The 18,233-nt window shown below is 43.7% G+C and overlaps 1 protein-coding gene across 2 annotated transcripts in view; it reads right to left on the bottom strand.

Annotated features, from left to right (window-relative positions):
- LOC108314525 (voltage-dependent calcium channel subunit alpha-2/delta-3) overlaps positions 1-18,233 on the bottom strand; it is an 823,636-nt gene that overhangs the window by 106,050 nt on the left and 699,353 nt on the right. For both annotated transcript variants that reach the window (XM_017543458.2, XM_037743848.1), the window contains 2 exons: positions 3,399-3,460; positions 2,062-2,106 (listed from right to left, as the gene is read on the bottom strand). In XM_017543458.2, the coding sequence (XP_017398947.2) occupies positions 2,062-2,106; positions 3,399-3,460 (107 nt within the window). The remainder of the gene's footprint in view (positions 1-2,061; positions 2,107-3,398; positions 3,461-18,233) is intronic.

The raw sequence follows: 18,233 nt of genomic DNA, 5'->3' as shown, positions 1-18,233 counted from the left end.
AAAAAAAAAAAAAAAAAAAAAAAAAAATGTTATAACTAACATTTATTGAATGCTTACCATCTCCAGAAGCCATAGCATGCATTGTTCACATCTCATCTCATTCATTCTTCACCATTACTCTGTGAGGTGGGTATTTCTATCCCTATTGTATAGTTGAGAAAACTGAGGCATGGAAAGGTTTGGAAACTTGCCCAAGGTCCACATGTTACTACTGTCAGAGTCACAACTTGAAGCTAGTCAGTGTAACTGTAGTTTTGCCTTCAACCACCATGTTAGACCACTTGTGAAAGCAGTCACTGAATAACAGACATTCACTGGATGTTTCCAACTCTAGGTGGAAATCCATTTCCATTTGCTTTTATCAGAGGGTGCACTGAGGCAATGTGGGTTCTAGGAAGATTACTGTCTCTGGCTTTAGCTATAAAATTGTTGAACCAACTATCCAACCATCTATCCAATCAACCAACTACCTAACCAACCAACCAATGAGCCAACCAACTATCCAAGCTACTGCTCTACCCATCAGCCACCTGACCAACCATCTATACAATCAGCCAACTAGCCAACTAACCATCCTCAGTCCTCTTACTGTAAAATTGGGATTCGTAATCATACCCACTGTGCAAGCGAGGAGTTTAACACAGGGCCTCAAGACACCGATTAATCACTATTACTACTGAGTTGTCTTGTTCTTGAGCTGAGCATTTCAATAAGACAATAAATGTCTCAAAGACATGGGAGAAGCTTGAGGCCCTCTTGACTATTGTATGAAAATTATCCCTGAACTTACAGAAAAGGGTGTGGACCATAACTTCACAGGGTGTTCTTTCCTACAGGGACATTAGTTTTGATCTAATGATCACAAAAACTTGGGCTTCTGCAGAAAACTTTGCTGACTGGTTTTTTTTTTTTTTTTTTTTTTGATACTGTGACTCATGCAATGATGATGATTTTCTAACCAGCAGCCAGACCTTCTGGGACTAAGTATTTGATTTTAATTTCATCCTGGACTCCCTTTCACATTTCCTTACTTGCTTTTCCTTTGTCTACTTTCTAGTTCCTAATCTACGTTTTCTGGGTTGAAATTGCTTGGTTAGGATTTCTTAAATCCTCATGGTAACCAGAAGGAATATAAATCTGCAACTATTTATAAGGTCTAGTTTACATATTGACTGCTGTTTCGCTGATGCAGAGAGAGAAAGACTACCTCAGGCGAAGTGAGAAGGCCACTATGCTTCTCCCTGCTACAAAACATGGGGCAGAGAGTACAGGATGGCATGGCATAAAAACATAAGGCAGATGGAAACACTTTGGATAGCGGCACAATTTCATCTTGCATTGCTCACGTGTAGGATTAAAATCCCTCCTCCCAAAAGATAGGGAGAGAGAGATAAAGAGGAGAGGAGAAGAGAGAGAGGGGAGGAGAGGAGGGAAGAGGAGAGGAGGGAAAGGGATGGGGAAAAAAGGGAGGGAGGGGGGAAGGGAGGGGAGGGAGAAGAGAATAGAGAAGACAGGAGAGGAGAGAAAGAGAGAAAAGAAAAAAGGAGAAAAGAGTTGCAGGAGAGAAGCAGTATGCTAGAAAGAAAAATTCTGAGTTTCAAAGTTTTCAACTCCTAGATTTTTTTGTTTGCTTATTACATGAAATTAGCTGAACCACTTAATTTCTGTGATCCTCAGTTTTTCTTATCTGCAAAATGGGCCAACAATTCCTATTTCACTGGGTTGTTACAAGGATGGAAAGAGATTAAGCCATATAGAAAACAATTTGAGAATTGTAATGTGAGCTCCAAACAGTAGTAATTTGTATTATTTCCTACAAAAATGTCAAAATTCCAATAGTGCTGTCCATGAGACATTTAAAACACATTGCCAGCTGTTGTCATAAACTGATGGGGTGGGGGGGAATAAGAAAGCAAATAAAGCAAATGACTTTTTTTTTTTTAGATTGACCCAGTGTAATGTGTCAACCTGGCCCTGTTTACAAGGGCATTCCCTCTCTCATAAAGCACCATGTCACCTTCTCTCCACAGGGGTAGAAATAAGACCAGGAGGCTGTCTTACCTCATCATCGCAGCTGATGGAGCATTTGCCATCCAGGGAGGCACACTGTGAGGGCAAAAAGCAGAGGGAAATATGTTACTATGTTACTTAGGCAGCTATGGCTGCCACTGAGCTATCCAAGTCGTGTGCTAGAATTCAAATACCCAATTTCATTCAGAATGCTTCATGATGTGTCTTGTCTACCGTCTCTAGAATTAATATCAGTTGCAAGTAGTAATGTAAAAGAAAAGATCTATAAAACAATGGAGCAAGGCGGGGCACAGTGGCTCATACCTGCAATCCCTGCACTTTGGGAGGCTGAGGCAGGCAGATCACTTGAGGTCAGGAGTTCGAGACCAGCCTGGCCAACATGGTGAAACCCTGTCTCTACTAAAACATACAAAAGTTACCCTAGTGTGGTGGCAGGCACCTGTTATCTCCGCTACTCAGGAGGCTGAGGCAGGAGAATCACTTGAACCTTGGAGGTGGAGGGTGCAGTAAGCCGAGATCACACCACTGCACTCCAGCCTGGGTGACAAAGCAAGACTCCCTCTCAAGAAAAAAAAAAAAAATGATGGGGGAGCTGGCTCTTTTTTGTCTACTTTATGTTGTCGTTAAATATTAATGATATCTTTTTAAAATCTCAAATCATTAGGTAACTAAAAATATAATTATTTAATTATTTAATTTAAAAATTCATTAATTCTCAATGACTTTCAAAAACCCCTGTCTGTCTCCTTAGTTTATAGTTTCCTAAAGTCTCTTAATTTAAGGGATGATAAACCATTCTAACATTTAGACTTGGGCAGATGGAAGCAGCTTATCAGTAGCTTTTTCTACCAGATTATTCAACAAATACCACTGAGATTACTTAGTGCAGAGAGCATAGCAAAAAGAAAAAAAATGTTCCCAGATTCTCCAAGGTAGACCCAGTGGACAAAGAAGTCAGGTACACATTTTGGCAAACCTAGTTATGCAAAAAGTTTCAAAATTTTGATAATGAGATTGACAAGTAAGTAACCAGGCACAACCACAGGATTAGGAGAAAGTCAGTATGAAAATCACACAAAAGGCCTCGATACTTACAAGAAAATCTCCTTTGGAAGGTCGCTATCTTGATCCCACACACACAAAAAAACTATTCCTAGGAGCAAATTCCCTGCTTTGCTCAGCATGTGGTGTCTAACATGCTGACAGCCCTTTATTTTGCAGTGAAATGAAAGGTAATCTGAGCAGCCAGCAGTTCGTTTTACAAACATTCATCGGAAATCTGGCACTTTTAGGCTCCAGGTACCCAAATGTGAACACCTGTATAATAACAGTGTCGCTAATGCTTCAAGGTGCTGATTATAACTTACCTGTCTGCTGGCGGTCCAGAACTTCCTCTGGAAAAATTCAAGTTTCATCTGAATGCCTACAGCTGGGACAAATTATAAATAAAACAAGGCATTAGCGATCCCTTTACACAATTATTTAAGATTATCCTTGAAAATTATCTGTCATGGCAAGAAGCTGATATAAGCATATCAAATAAAATGTACAGTGAAGCATAAAACTAAAACACTTTATCTTTCAGGTAAAGAATTCTCAGGTTTACCTGCACTCATAGAACTCTCGATAGAAAACAAACAGTACAAAGCAGATGGCTCTTTGGAGACATGTTACTTTGGCGTTTCTAAAATTCATGTACTTCCACCCCTGCCCCCGCCCCACCCCAACCCAAACTGGGAAGAGGAAATAAAAATATTCAAAAGATCACTATTTGGTCAGTTCCTCTATCAGCTATGACTGTGTGCATTTGTATGTCTAGAATGTGTACTCTGCATGTGTTTTTGAGATGTAACATTTGAAAAGCACTTCTCATGAGTCTGGTATTCAGAAGTGAGTCACTTTACTATAACGTGACTTAGTTTAACCTGCCTCCTAGAGTCCACATCTCAAGGTTCTTCTCTCCCAAGAAACTGGTAAAATTATGTAATTTTTTCTTTGTCTGTGAAAAGCTTCCTAAAGCAACCAAATATGCTAGTTCTAGTGACAGAAATATCCAAAAAGAGAAGAGGCTAAGAAAGTGACTTGAAACTCTGGGAAGTGAATATAATGGAACCTCAAAACTATAACATGAAAAGTTGTTTTTTCTCCACAAAGCCCAAACCACTTGAAAGACTTGAAACCGTTTCAGAAAGTGAAATGATAAGGGCAAAATGCTCCTTAGATGTTGGGAAAACCTTAGAGGAGTTTGGAAGGAGGAGGCTGCAGGAAACACTGAGCTCCCTGGAGCACGTAATGTACCCCAGGGCAGTTTTGCAAACTTCAGCCTGTTTGCAAAAACCTCCCAATTTTTGCTGTATCTGCATACCACCAACACGCTTACCTATCTTTCCACATTTGTCTTTTGCTTAAAGACCTACAGTAATTCAACCTAAATAATATTGTAACACCCATCATAACAAATACACAATTGCAAGAAAAAAAAATCACTTACATACTCTTAAAATTTTGCATGCCACTATACTGGACCTCCCATTTTGGTAATCATTGTTGTGCTGGGTTCAGGAACTTGGAGATTCATAAAGGTCTTGAGCTTTTGTTACCCAAATAACTATCAAGGGCATTTCTACTTCCTAAAGAAATTGTTGCAGCAAGCCCTGAGAGTAAAGGTTAACAGGCTGTGTACATTGGGAGAGATTTGCCATCTGTTTTGGACTTAGAATTCAGACTCCAGGATAAGACTAGAGCAGAGCATGGCTGCAACACGCAGAATGTGAAAAGCCCCTGAAATGCACCAGGTCAGTACCCCGGGCTCATTCTGCTCTGCTCTAAGTGTCTTTCATTCTTTGGACCACAAACTCCCCAAGAGTGAGGATCTGTTCTTGCTCCCTGCTCTACTCCTGCCCCCAGCAAGATTCTGAGTACACAGATGACTCACCATAAATGCTTGCTTTTTTAAAAAAAACTTGCAAGTGATATTATAGTCAGCAGTTACAGAGAAACATAGAAGAGTAACACCTATGTGAATTATAATCACACTTAAAGGGTTATTCAGGGATGATTCTCAAGACATTAGAACCATCTGGGGAACATTAAGAAAAAATGCTGATGCTGGAGTGCCTTAGCCTTCCCTGCCAAGACTATTTAAATCAGAATTTCTGGGGGTGAGGGTCTAGGATTGAGTATGGTTTTGTTTGTTTGAGACAGAGTCTCACTCTGCTGTCCAGGCTGGAATGCAATGGTGTGATCTCAGCTCACTGCAACCTCTGCCTCCCGGGTTCAAATGATTCTCATGCCTCAGCCTCCCAAGTAGCTGGGATTACAGGTGTGCACCACCACGCCTGCCTAATTTATGCATTTTTTGTAGAGATGAAGTTTCACCATGTTGGCCAGGCTGGTTTCGAGCTCCTGGGCTCAAGTGACCCGCCTGCCTCAAACTCCCAAAGTGCTGGAATTACAGGCATGAGTCACCCTAGCTAGCTTGGGTATGTTTTAGAAGTGTCCCAGATGATTCTCACACATGGCTGAGGTGGGGGATGGCTTTAGTAAATTAGCTGTTGGGGACCTGCTGTTACGTGGGCCGTGTGGGAAGGCTACAACACAAGCTGCTCTTCTCGGCATCAGAGAAAACTTCAGAGAATGCCTGAAGGAAGCTGATTTTGAGTCTGAAGGTAGTTGACTGCATTTCAAATAAATCTCATCTTCCAAATGCCTGACAGGCCAGGGTGCCGGGTTCGAAACAGGGTTTGGGCTGAATTTTGATCCAATACACCGGTGGGCGGGGGTGAGTGCTGGGCTTGGAAGAAGTATCTCTAGTTTCACCAAAGACAGGCTGGGGCTGGCTGAATACTGACTTCAGAGGAGAGGCCTCGAAATTGTCGTGACAACCAGTAACCTGTATCTAAGAGGAGGGGGGGAAATTAGTTCATCTGTCCTTCTCTGTGTGCCCCTTTACGGCTCCCCTCCCGCAGCCCTCCCTGGCCAGCCCCCGCCAGGCTGTCAAGTAGAGAGTAAGGCTAAAGTTACCTCTCAGGGCCAAGGGCAAGCTGCAAGGCCCTACAGGGTAGAGCATCAGGACTCCCCAAAAGAGTCACTCCAGGGTAGTCTTTACATGGTGTTTCTCCCTCTAATAGCCCAGAGCTGTCCTGGGCCCACCTGTCATTTCTTGAGCTTCCATGAGCCCCCTGATGCCCTTTCTGCGTCCCCCACCCCCATTCTCTGATGGAGCCCTCATCTTCACCTCCCTGATGAAGCCAGCTGCTCCCTCCTGGGTGTTTATCCATCTGACATACTTGCAGCCTGCTCTCATCTGCCCCTATCGGTCCTCTACCCCATCTCCTTGGGGTGCTTTCATCTTTCCTCATGAGTCAGTCCCTCCATCCCATTAATCATGCTGGCTGCTTCTCTCTGATCTCTCTCCAGCAGGCTGCATCCTCATCCTGGTCCTGATGCCCTGAACTAGACACTGCTTCCCTCCCTCCTCACTCACACCCCTGCCTGCACCATGAGCTTGTTGCCCAAAGGCTCCCGGATAGTCCTGGCTGCAAACGTTCTGCTGGTTTTGACCCAGCTGTGTTACTGATGTCTGACCTCGTCCCCTTTCCAGTAACACTGGCCCCTGGCTTCCTGTGGCATATCTGGGGTTTGCAGTGTTTTCTTTTACTCACAAGTTAATATACTCTCCTATGATTAAGAGGCTCACAATTTCACTGATGGATTAACTTCACGGCCATTTGTTCAGTGGGTGCTAAGCTCCCTCCACCTCCAGTTGAGGATAGCTACATTGCAAAAGCTACACTCGAGGCATAAAGGACTTTAGCATGCAGAGAATGGGGCTGACTTGGCCTGGGAGGAGAGAGCTTTGTGTAAGGTGGGGCATGGAGAGCCCACTCATAAAACACTAAGAAGCCAGGGAAGATGGCAGTCCAAACGGAGGAAACAGGGAGGGAGGGAAATGGAGAGAACCTTTTTAAAGACCATCATTTGTTCAGAGGCTTGAGAAGAATGGGAATGGGAACTCAGTTGTTCAGGCTAAGGTTAAACGGCAAAAGTTCTTGAATGCCAGGCCCAAGCATCAAGAGTATCCTATAGGCCAGAGATTGGTCCAATGGCCAAATCCAGCATTTTTTTGTAAATAAAGTTTTCTTGCAGCACAGCCACAATAATTGGTTTGTATACTGTCTATGGCTCCAATAGCAGAGCTGAGTAGTTTTAACTGAGACTGCATGGCCCACAAAACCTTAATTATTTACTAGTGGTCCTTTACAGAAAACGTATGCTGACATCCGCTGTTAGTGCCACTGAAGCTCTTTAGCAATGAACTGGCAGGATCAGGTTTATATTTTAGAAAGCCCACTCTGAAAGCTTGCAGAGGAAGTGCTAGGGAAAGTGCCTGTAAAATGGAAATGAGAGAATGAGAGTAAGAGATTGAGAGTAATGGGATTGAGGTAGTTATTTCTTAAGTGTGAAAATGATTTAAAGTACAGAAAAACAAGGCACCAAAAAGAAAAAAAAAATAAGAATACCCCTATCCCCCAACAAACAAGCAAATAAACAAAAATGCTTAAGGGAATCCTATGGCCAGCTCTATTCAGAAAAACAAAATATGACCTGCCATAAACCAGCATAACTTCCTTTCACGATATTCCTTTGTTTTGGTCCACATTTTTCTTTTCTGACTTTTATCAGAGAAAACACAACTACTTCAGCAAGTCCTACTCTCTCCCCTCAGCCCCCACATAACCCAAATGGAACCCGAGACATCTGTCAAGCCCATCTATTTTGTTCTTTCAGCAACATTTCAAGTCCTAACAGTATATTCTGATTTAAGTCGGTCTTGCTAATTTAATAAGGAAAACAAAGACAGCAAATGCTTTCATGAAACTCAAGTCCCAAGGAGAATACAGAAAATAAAATCACCATTCCTGGGGTTTTAAATGTTTTAGACAGTCCAGAAAATTATCAACATATTTCCCCGGAGGTCACAGTGCTCCTTACTTCAATTTGATTATGGATGCCCCAGGGCTCCCTCCCTGCTAGGAATCTTCATCACATGGATAGAGACAGAGTCCCTTTTCACAACTGCATCTGGGTGATATCTTACTCACTTCCCAGGAACACAACAGATCCAGAAAATATTATCTCAGAGGATCCTTCCCAATGTGCCAATGTGGGGTGAGCCTCCCAGGACAGTGACCCCAAGATCCTGGGATGGTCTTTGGAAATCAACTAACCAGCAAAATTATTGTTATGAGAATTGCCATCCCAAAGAGCCCAGAATCCTTTCATGTGAAATACTCAGGCATCTCTATCTCAAGCTCTGACCTCTCTTTTGGTTTGAACTATCCATGTTCAACAGTTGTGAGGACTGTTCAACAGTCCTCTCAATATTCTAAGGCTAGACTACAGATTTCAAAACCTCAATGAAGTATCTTCCTTCCAGGCTTCCTCTTTTCCCAACTGTCTAACTTCCTTCCTATTCACTTTTACCCTCCCTTCTTCCATTCCTTTCTCCCATGCTCATCAGAAACCCAGTATGTGCTGGGTGACAGGTGTATTGAGAAAAATATGTGAGACACACAACTGCCGGGGGTAGGGGCTTAGGGAGAGGAGTCAAATCACTGAAGAGAGACTCACACTTCAGCATCCCCAGAGCTGACAGAGACGAACACAGAGCATCATCCAAGCACCAAAACACATAGACCATTTGATTTGCAGAATGCCAATGGTCAGCACATTTGAATCTATGGACAGGCAGCTGACCTTGAATGCTCTGATCCTATGCTGTCCAAATTGATGACCATTAGTTACATGTAGCTACTTAAATTATAATTAACTAAAATTAAATAATACTCATACATTTAGCTCCTTAGCTGCACTAGTTAGATTTCAAGTGTTCAATAGCCGCAGGGGGCTAGAGGCTATAGTACTGGACCATAAAGATCTAGAACATTTCATCATTGCAGAGACTTCTATTGGACGATGACCAGTGATCCCAGAAGGAACCATAGGAAAGAACTGGACCCTAGCACTCCTTTAGAACAGAAGGTCCACTTCTCCACAAACCTACCCATACCACCACTCCCCAGAGGTAGAGTAGAAGAAATGAGATGACTTAGGTATAGAGGTTTAGATCAGACAGAGCTGCCGACATGAGGCAGCCTGGACTTGCAAGGGCTTCCAAGGTGGACATGAATTTGAATGAACCCCAAAGAAATCAAAGCAACATGCTCAATGGGGCTACCACCCTCAAGATTTATTTATTTTGCTTTATAACATTTGAGAATACAAATTATATTTCCACTGCTATTATGTTTAAATGTATTCAAGATGAAATCATACATGCATCTCATATCATGTTAATAGACATGCATTCAAGTGTAATATGAAACTCACGAAATAACAATATTACATATAAAATTAGAAATAAAACTTTTTTCATATTGTATTCATTTCGAAATAATTTCCTGTGGAGTTGGCCTCAACTTGCAACATACTGGAGGCACAAATACTGCACACAATGCCTGGCACACAAACTCACCCAAACACCGCTACTTCCATTTGCCCAGCCCTCCAGTCATGCAGTATATTCACATACACACAGACAGCTCATCCAGAAGGCAGAAGAACAAGCCTGCCACCATCAGTGCACTCCAATCAGGAATTGTTTCGCTGGGAGACTTGATTACAAACCCCATTTTTAAGACCAATGCTGTGTAGCCTTGGGATGTCACTTTACCTCTCCGTCTCTACCAATAGAGTTGCATTGGCTCTAGCTTCTGAAAGGAACTTTTGTGGGACAGGTTTCAATGAGAGTAAATAAAATCATGGGTATTAGAACACTCTAGCTAGTTGATAGTGTTGTCATCATTCATGTTGTGATTTGCTCCTAGAGCTTTTATTCTTTATTCTTGTATTTCATGGTTAATATACCTTTCATGCCAATATGTTGAAAGTGAGCAGAAAATTCATTTATGGCCAGTGCAAACTGTCCACAACTAGGAATGTACCTCAGGGTGTCTTATCAGTGAGTAAACGCATTACAAAATCATGCTATCAGCCAAGCAGGCTCTTAGAGAATGAATCCGTTTCCTTTAGGATTAATGAAAAGTGTGGTCCCCCATTCAAACCCTGCGTTATGGTTTGAATGTTGGTCCTCTCTGAAACTCATGTTGAAATTTGATCCCTAATGCAGCAGTATGAAGAGGTGGCACCTTTAAGAGGTGACGGGGTCCTGAGGACTCTGCCCTCATGGATGGATTACTCTATTCATGGATTAATGGGTGAATGGATTAATGAGTTATCATGAGAATGGGGCTGGTGACTTTATAGGAAGGGAGACAGACCAGAGTGAGCACGCTCAGTCCCCTCACCATGCGATGCCCTATGCCTCCCTGGGACTCTGCAGAGTCCCCACCAGCAAGTCCCTCACCACATGGGGCCCCTTCAACTCAGACTTCTCAGCCTCCGAGAAGAGGCTTTAAGAAATGAATTCCTTTTCTTTACAAATTACCCAGTTTCTACCACTCTGTTAAAAGCAAAAGAAAATTGAAGAATATACCCTGTCACTTACCCCTTCTGGAATTATGGGAAAAAAAAAATGACCTTGACAAGCCAGTCAAGGTCAGGGTACAGAACCCAAGAAGATTGCTCTCCCTGACACTGGTGCCATCAGCTTCCTGTGCACATCAACCAGGCCACCTGCTCACAAACTTCTCAATGACCCGGGTATTGCTGGACAATCACAAATGTGGACAATCATTTCACTGTGGTGTCCAGGCAGAGAAACAGATCTAAGAGCTGCCTTGTACTGGCTTGTTCCACAAACAGAGGAGTTTTCTTCTAATCGATTCTAACCCATGGGTAGGAATATAGTAGAAAATTGTAGCTTTATTGGAGAAAATACAACTACAAAATGTTAATAATAAATAAAATATCTGCTAAGGATTTCCCATGTATTTTCTCTCTTAGGAGTAGAATGACTTTTCCCAAAACCCGTATTGTATAAATACACGCCCATCCAGATCATCAGCCTCCCTGCTGGTCGTATTTCTCAGTCAGGGCACTGGGTATGTTACACAAGTTGGTTAATTTCTCTCACCCCGTCTCAGCCCCACTTTGACAGTCCCTACATTTTTATTTCTTTGTGCACCATGGCAGAGAGTGCTAGCAGTGATAGTGACAAGGCCTGGCACGTTTGGATTCCAACTTGCCTTAATTAATGGTCGACTGTAAGAACCATTACCCAAGCCACATTTGTTTAAATGTTTTCTTCTGTTTGTTTTCAAAACAGTTAATTGCAAGTAGAACTAACAATGAATCTGAATGCCATTTTTGGGGAATATTTCATGATTAGCCCAGGGTTTGGAATGAAGCCACTGTTCTGGAGCATCAAGGAAAATAACTCCAACCTTCCTTACATCAAGTGTGAGCCCATGCCAGAGGTCTGCTGGTGTCCAGGATAAATGACTTACCACATGAATAGCAATTTAAAACTGAAATGTGAATTAGGACATAACTCATCTGTTAAATATTTCATGTGAAGATGTTAATGAATTGCATGATGGAATGTTGGATAAAAAAGACAACTGAAATCCTGGGATTAATTTGGGCAAAACTGAGAACAGAGTATCCTCGGGAAAATGAGGGGGAGGAAGGGAAGGCAGCTGCACTCTTGTCCCCCTGGGTGTCAGGCTGGCAAACTCAAAAGCTTTCTCAGAAGATTATAGGCAAGGGAGAACGATCAGCAACAACCTTTGGAGAAATATTTAGATCAAAGCAATATGCATTTGTTATAATCTTGGTAAAGCCTGAACATTAATCTCCAAGCTATGGTATTATTTCAGAAATTGGAAAAAAAATTCTCACAGCAGCAGACACACCTCATATTTTAGCCTAGTCCAAGTGAAGAAATATAATGATAAAAGGGGAGGAGGTATTTTAAATGGAACCCCTAAATGATTGCATATTTCACTTCTGAAGTATTCCCTCTGGCATGGGGGGATGGTAATCTTTCTTATACATGCTTTTAAATAACAAAGAGCTCCATGATATATGTGTGTGGTGAGGGAGAGGGAGGAGAAAGAGCTCACATTATCACTCCATTGACAAGGCCAGAGCAGAAGATTTTCTCTGCGGAGGAGGCCTGCTCTAACCTGGAATCATCCCTACCTGCTGCCTGTGACTGGCCTCTGGGAACATGTGCAGGAAGGCCTGATCCGTTTGGCCACACATTTCTTTCATAATCATTTTGGGTTTTTTTTGTGTGTGTCCTGTCAGAGCTTCTCAGAACAGTCACCTTTGGTAAAGTAGAGTAAATGACAATTATAAATGCTTCCTCCATTTGGGTTCTAATTACTTGACTGGACTGATGTTGAAAAGAATTAGCAGGGTTGTGGAGTGGAATAATAATTTTCTTTTCACCCCTGAGGTAATCTGGAAGCATTTTTCCAGACTTCATCTGAAGAAACCTATATTCCCTCAGCTTTCCCAGGCTGCTGCAGTTAGCATCAAATAGTTTTTGTCAGATCATTTTGTGCTCACAAAGCTCTTCAAATAATATTATTTCAATAAAGTTTTCAAGCCAATACATCTTTAGAGTCAATTCCCACCCTTTCAACCTTTCAGAACAAAACATTTAAGCCTCAGGCCTCATTGTAGTTTAATCAGGGCTGCACAAATCAATGTCCTTTAAAAAATTATAAGCTTCCAAGTTATAGCTCCCTAGTTAATAATTTCTTATTAGGTCACCACCTAATCACAGTTACCAAAGAGACCATAGCAAAATTGGGGGTCAAGTTTCTAAACATTTCCAAACCAATAATAGAACAGCCACATATATTTGCCAAACATCTCTGAGTTGGATGTTTATGACTGTATTTAATACAAAATAGCACTAAAGTCTCCACGTGGGCAGTCCACAGAGCTGGAGGGATGCCTGCAAACCCTCTGATTGTCAGGTTCATGTTACAGGGCACGGAGAAGGAGGAGAACTTGTCCAAGCACACCCAGCTCCCTGGAGGGACCTGAGTCCCCTGTGGAGCTTCCAAACTCAAATTCCCTCCCGCGCTGAGAGGGAACTTCAGTGAAATGAACACCATCCTGCGCCCCAATCTGCAGAGAGCTACAGAGCTCAGCTTGGCCCAGCTGCTACCTTGTGGAACACGAGAGTCAATATATAGACAGCTCATTTGAAAAACCTGACAGCACTCTGATGCAATTGCCAGATAAAAGGTTTTTTTATTGAGACACGGTCTTGCTGTGTTACCCAGGCCGGAGTGCAGTGGCACGATCATGGCTCACTGCAGCCTCGACCTCCCAGACTCAAGCAATTAGCCTACCATGGCCTCCCAAATAGCTGGGTCTACAGGCATGTGCCATCATGCCTTGTTAATTTTTGTGCTTTTTTGTAGAGACAGGGTTTAGCCATGTTGCCCAGGCTGGTCTCAAACTCCTGGGTTCAAGCAATCCTCCTGCCTTGGCCTCTCAAAGTGCTGAGATTACAAGTATGGGCCAACCATGCCTGGCAGATAAAATATTTTTGGTTTACCAAATCTGGCAACTCTAGGCTGGGAGTCGCACAGAACATCCCCAGGCAATGACCTGGGGTGATCTCTGTTGCGTACTTAGCCCCGAGAGAGTTGAGACAGTTTGTATCCCACAGCTTAACTATTAGGACTGGGGACAAGGCCACCTCCATCAACATGACTTTCATGACTTCACTATTAGTTCCAGAAAATTCTTGCCCAGAAAGATAATAACTTACTCTACTCAAAAGAGGTCCCAATCCCAACCAGATCCCCACATTGGAAGACATGCCCAGACTTCAAAACGCTGTAAATATCCACCCTGGCTTCCTCTTTCTGAGACACTTCTAAGACTATCAAGGTTGTATTCTCCCTTACTGCCATAGGAAATAAAGTAACTTTGATCAAAAATATTCTTTTTAAAAAAAATAGAGGTAGGGTCTTGCTCTGTCACCCAGGCTGAAGTGCAGCGGCACAATCATAGCTCACTGCAGCCTCCAACTCCTGGGCTTAGGCAGTCCTCCTGCCTCAGCCTCCCAAGTAGCTGGGATTATAGGCTAGAGCCACCACACCCATCTGATACAGGGAATATTCTGATGGTTTTCTTGTCAGCAGTTAAAAGGGCTTCTTTATATCATTTTTCAATATTTGACATTAAATGACATTCTATATTATTTATTCATTGTGTTTCATCCCCATCCAACTAGAGGTTGACGCTCCTTGTTTACTGCTGTCTTCCCTGTACCTAGAGAAGCGCCCTGCACAGACAGGCACTTGTGAACACATGTGGGGTGGTTGAATGTGATGTGAATGGAGATATCAATTATTATCAGGCAGTTTTCTCTCTCCAGAGATCTACCTCTGCCATCCATGTGGTTTGGACGCTATCCCAAGGGCAATAGAGAGCAATGAAAATGTTCTCAGCAGGGTAGGGAAGGATATGAGACACGAACCAATTTGTGCTTTGGAAAAATCTACAGGTGAAGTTGCCGGGATGCATGGTTTGCATCTAGGGGACTGCGTAGGGGTCAAGCGTGCTCATCCTACCACGTAAGAGACGACAGATGGACTTGCACGGAGCAATGACACCAGGGATGGAGAAGTGTGATCTTGTTTCCAACCCCTCCTGACTGGGTGAAGCCTGGAACCCCTGAGTTTGCCAAAGACACATCAGTCGCATCCGAATCTGACCAGACACAGCACCTCCCCACCAGCCCTTCCCAACACACACACCAGACCTCAGGGCTCTGTAATTTTAGTTTTACAAATTTGAACACACTATTGCTTCCAAATAAATTATTTAATGAACCATATTTCTCTGCTCACCAGATATGTCTCTGAATTACCTAAGACTTATTCTATGATGAAAATTATTTTATGATTGGGTGTGATGGCTCACACCTGTAATCCCAGCACTTTAGGAGCCTGAGGTGGGAGGACTGCTTGAAGCCAGGAGTTCAAGATCAGCTTGAGCAACAGAGTGAGAACCCGTCTCTACAAGAAATTGTTAAAAATTAGCTGGGTGCAGTGGCGTACACCTATAGTCCAAGTTCTGTGGGAAGATCACCTGGGCCCAGGAGTTGGAGGCTGCACTGAGCTATGATTGTGCCACTGAACTCCAGCCTGCGGGACAGAGACCCTGTTTTTAATAAAAAAGAAAATCACTTTATAAAGTGATTCATAGGAATATCATATAACAGCCGTAGTAATACTAATAATCCCATTTATTAAGTCCCCTAGTACATGCCAGGTGTCTGCTAGAAGCTCAAGAAAATTTATTGCCAATCTTAACACCACCCTAGAAACTTGATGTCGGGGAAGAGCAAGGGTCATAGAAGAAAGTTATGGGCCTCAAGTCTCCTAGGAAGTTACCTTCACCCCTGTTTTTAACATATACAGCAAAGGCAAACAGGTTTCCATAACTGTCAGATGTAGCGTGCTCTCAGTTTTTTTTCTGTCAGATAAAATACAAACTGGAGGTATCAGGATAAGTCATTCACTACCTAAACACTAGAGAATATTTGCACCAATTAATGCATCTAAGTATTCAAATTGGTTCTGTTTTCCCCTAGATAAAGATGACTGATTTGCTTAGATGATTAGGCCACTACCTTAAGATCACTCTGAGAACAAATCACCAAATCTGGAGGTAGAGTTAGAGAACTCTGCACTAAAGAGGCAGGATCTGTCGGATTGAGCAGGAACTTATGAAGCCTAAGACCAGCTGAAGAGGGAGGGTGGAGAAAGCACTTTTGGCTGTGCACAAAATCCTAGGCTGGCAATGAGTTTGAAGAGACTGAGAACATTAAGACCACATGGTGCATGCAAGTTAGGAAGCTGAACTTTCTGGCCTTTATAAGACGAGAACAGGAAGGTTAGAACAAAAATTGGTGATTACTCTGGGGATAGCCTGCCACACCAAAATTGTCCCCTTGGTGGGTCAATACAACCATTGCCTTCTTTTCACGGAATCTCCAATTCATTGAATGTGGAAAGGATGACTACACCACGAACAGCCCCGGGAACACCATGCACTTACGAGTCTGCTCATGCAGCAAGGCAGCCTGGCCAGGCAAGCCGCTGGGCTTGGTTCCCTCCGGCCAGGGAGATACCCATTTCAAAGTCAAACACCTGGTTGGCAGATGTGACCAGCTGCAGCAGACTGGCCCAAGGCAGCTCCTCCCAGAAGAGCTGCACACGAGGTGATTATGAGTAGGGAGGGGAGGGAGAAGGAGACAGTGAAATATTAATGAGGGGCAGACAGCACTCCGGAGTAATCAGGCAGTCCTGGAGTGGAGGCTGCTTTTTCCCTCTCATTTCTTGGAATCTCAGAACCTTAGAATATGTGAGAGTGTGAGAGTCAGTCCTGGAGTGGAGCATACCAATTCTGTCCCTTTGTCGGGCAGATGGTGAGGCTGGAAAAGCCATTTTCTCTTGTTAAGTGATTGCTCTTTGACTCTCACCTGGTTTCCTGAGCAGGCTGAGCTGGTCAGGTCTTCTGAGGGTGGGCTGCGAGGTGGGGCTGGCACTTTCCTGTCTGATTTGGCAGGCCAAGTCCAACTCCTTCTCCGTAGGGTCAGCAAACACCCAAAAGAGCCCCCTCAGTAGACAGAGGCCTCAGGGGAGGGCCCGGCTGCCTGATCTCAGTGTTCCTCAATTCACACTCTTCTCCATTCCACCAAAATTCTGTTGGGACTCGAAGAATGATATCTCAAAGACAGAGCTTTGACATGCTGAAAGGCCTGAGAAGCCGTCTCAGAATCAAGGTTCCTCCAGCTTAGCCTTGTTTCCCCTCTGATCTTAAGCCCAGGGAGGGACTCTCTTTGGAATGTCCTCATCTGACCAAGACAACTTTTTTCCCAGAAGAAATGATTGTCTTAAACTCCTGCCCTAGAAATCTCATCAAGTAACTGGGAAAGACCAATGATCAGAGAAGAGAGTGGGAGTCGTCACCAGTCCAGACAGAGTTTTCATCTATTCTTCTGAGAGCAGCTCCAAGAGATTACCTGGGGGACATTATCTGCATAATAAGACAAGATTTGTCCCTGTACAACTCTGCCCCTCTCCTCCAAGGTGGGTCCCCACCTCCCCTGTCCCTATGAAAATATATAAACAACAACATGTAAGCTTCTGTACCGTACTGGGTTATTGGGTGGTCATACTCCTGCGATTCCCCATGTTATGCACATTTGAATAAATTTTGTCTTTTCTCCTACTGATCTGTCTTTTGTTAGCTGATTTTCAGCAAACTTTCAGAGGGTGAAGGGGAAGTTTTCTCTTCACCTCTCATATTCCCTAAGCATAGGTGGTGCCCAGTAAGCATTCAATAAAAACTAGATGAGTAGATGAAGGAGCAAATGCACTGTGGTCCAGACACCAGGAGGTTAATCAGCGCCTCTCATGCTCTCTCTCAGAAGCCAGTCTGAAACCCAGTTGTTCTTCCGGGAGATTCCTGGCACCCCCTGGCTCTTCTCCATTCCCTCCACTAAAGCATTGCATGCTTACAGCCTCAGGGAAGGGAGGACACACAGGAATCCAGAGAACAAAGAAGCAGATTCTGGATTTTTGACTCTTAAAAGTGGAGGCCTGGGGAATCTCAGGGCAAGAAGGAAACCAGGGGGACTGCCTGGGCCAGTTTGTCCTCTCTGTACCCTGCCTTCTCCACACCCTACCCCAGCCCCATAAACAAGCTCCTCAGGAAAGATGATCTGGACTGGAAAGGGAAGAGAATCGAAGGGAAACCGAAGCACCACGATGTCCAGGCAGGCATCTGCCTTCCTACCTTGGGCCCAACTCTGGAAACTCCCAGAGCAGAGAGGAGTCTTCTGCTCCACATAACCCATTCTCTCCTACTGCTGGGGAGGATCCTAGAACATCCCTGCTCTAAGCCCTGCTACTGCCAGAAAGGAGACAGCCTCCCAGAGGCCACAGATGGACAACTCAGCCGGGGAAGTCTCCCTGCTCCTGCAGGCTCTTCAGAGTGAGGCCCAGGGAGCTGCCGAGTGACTCCAAGGTGACCTTCCCTTGGAATGAGGAGGCCACAGCACTGACCTGTGCCTGGACTGATGACAGAAGACCAGATGCGACTGGGTGACTCAGGAAATGCCTGCATGATGACATGATTAAATAACCCCCTCTCCCTTCAGCGTCAGGTAAACCCTGGGAATAGGCAGAGACACA

Source organism: Cebus imitator, unplaced genomic scaffold (assembly GCF_001604975.1).
Source record: "Cebus imitator isolate Cc_AM_T3 unplaced genomic scaffold, Cebus_imitator-1.0 Scaffold8, whole genome shotgun sequence".
In the NCBI taxonomy this organism is placed as follows: Eukaryota; Metazoa; Chordata; class Mammalia; order Primates; family Cebidae; genus Cebus; species Cebus imitator.
The sequence above is the reverse complement of the archived record's forward strand: the minus strand, read 5'-3'. Positions and strand labels throughout refer to the sequence as shown.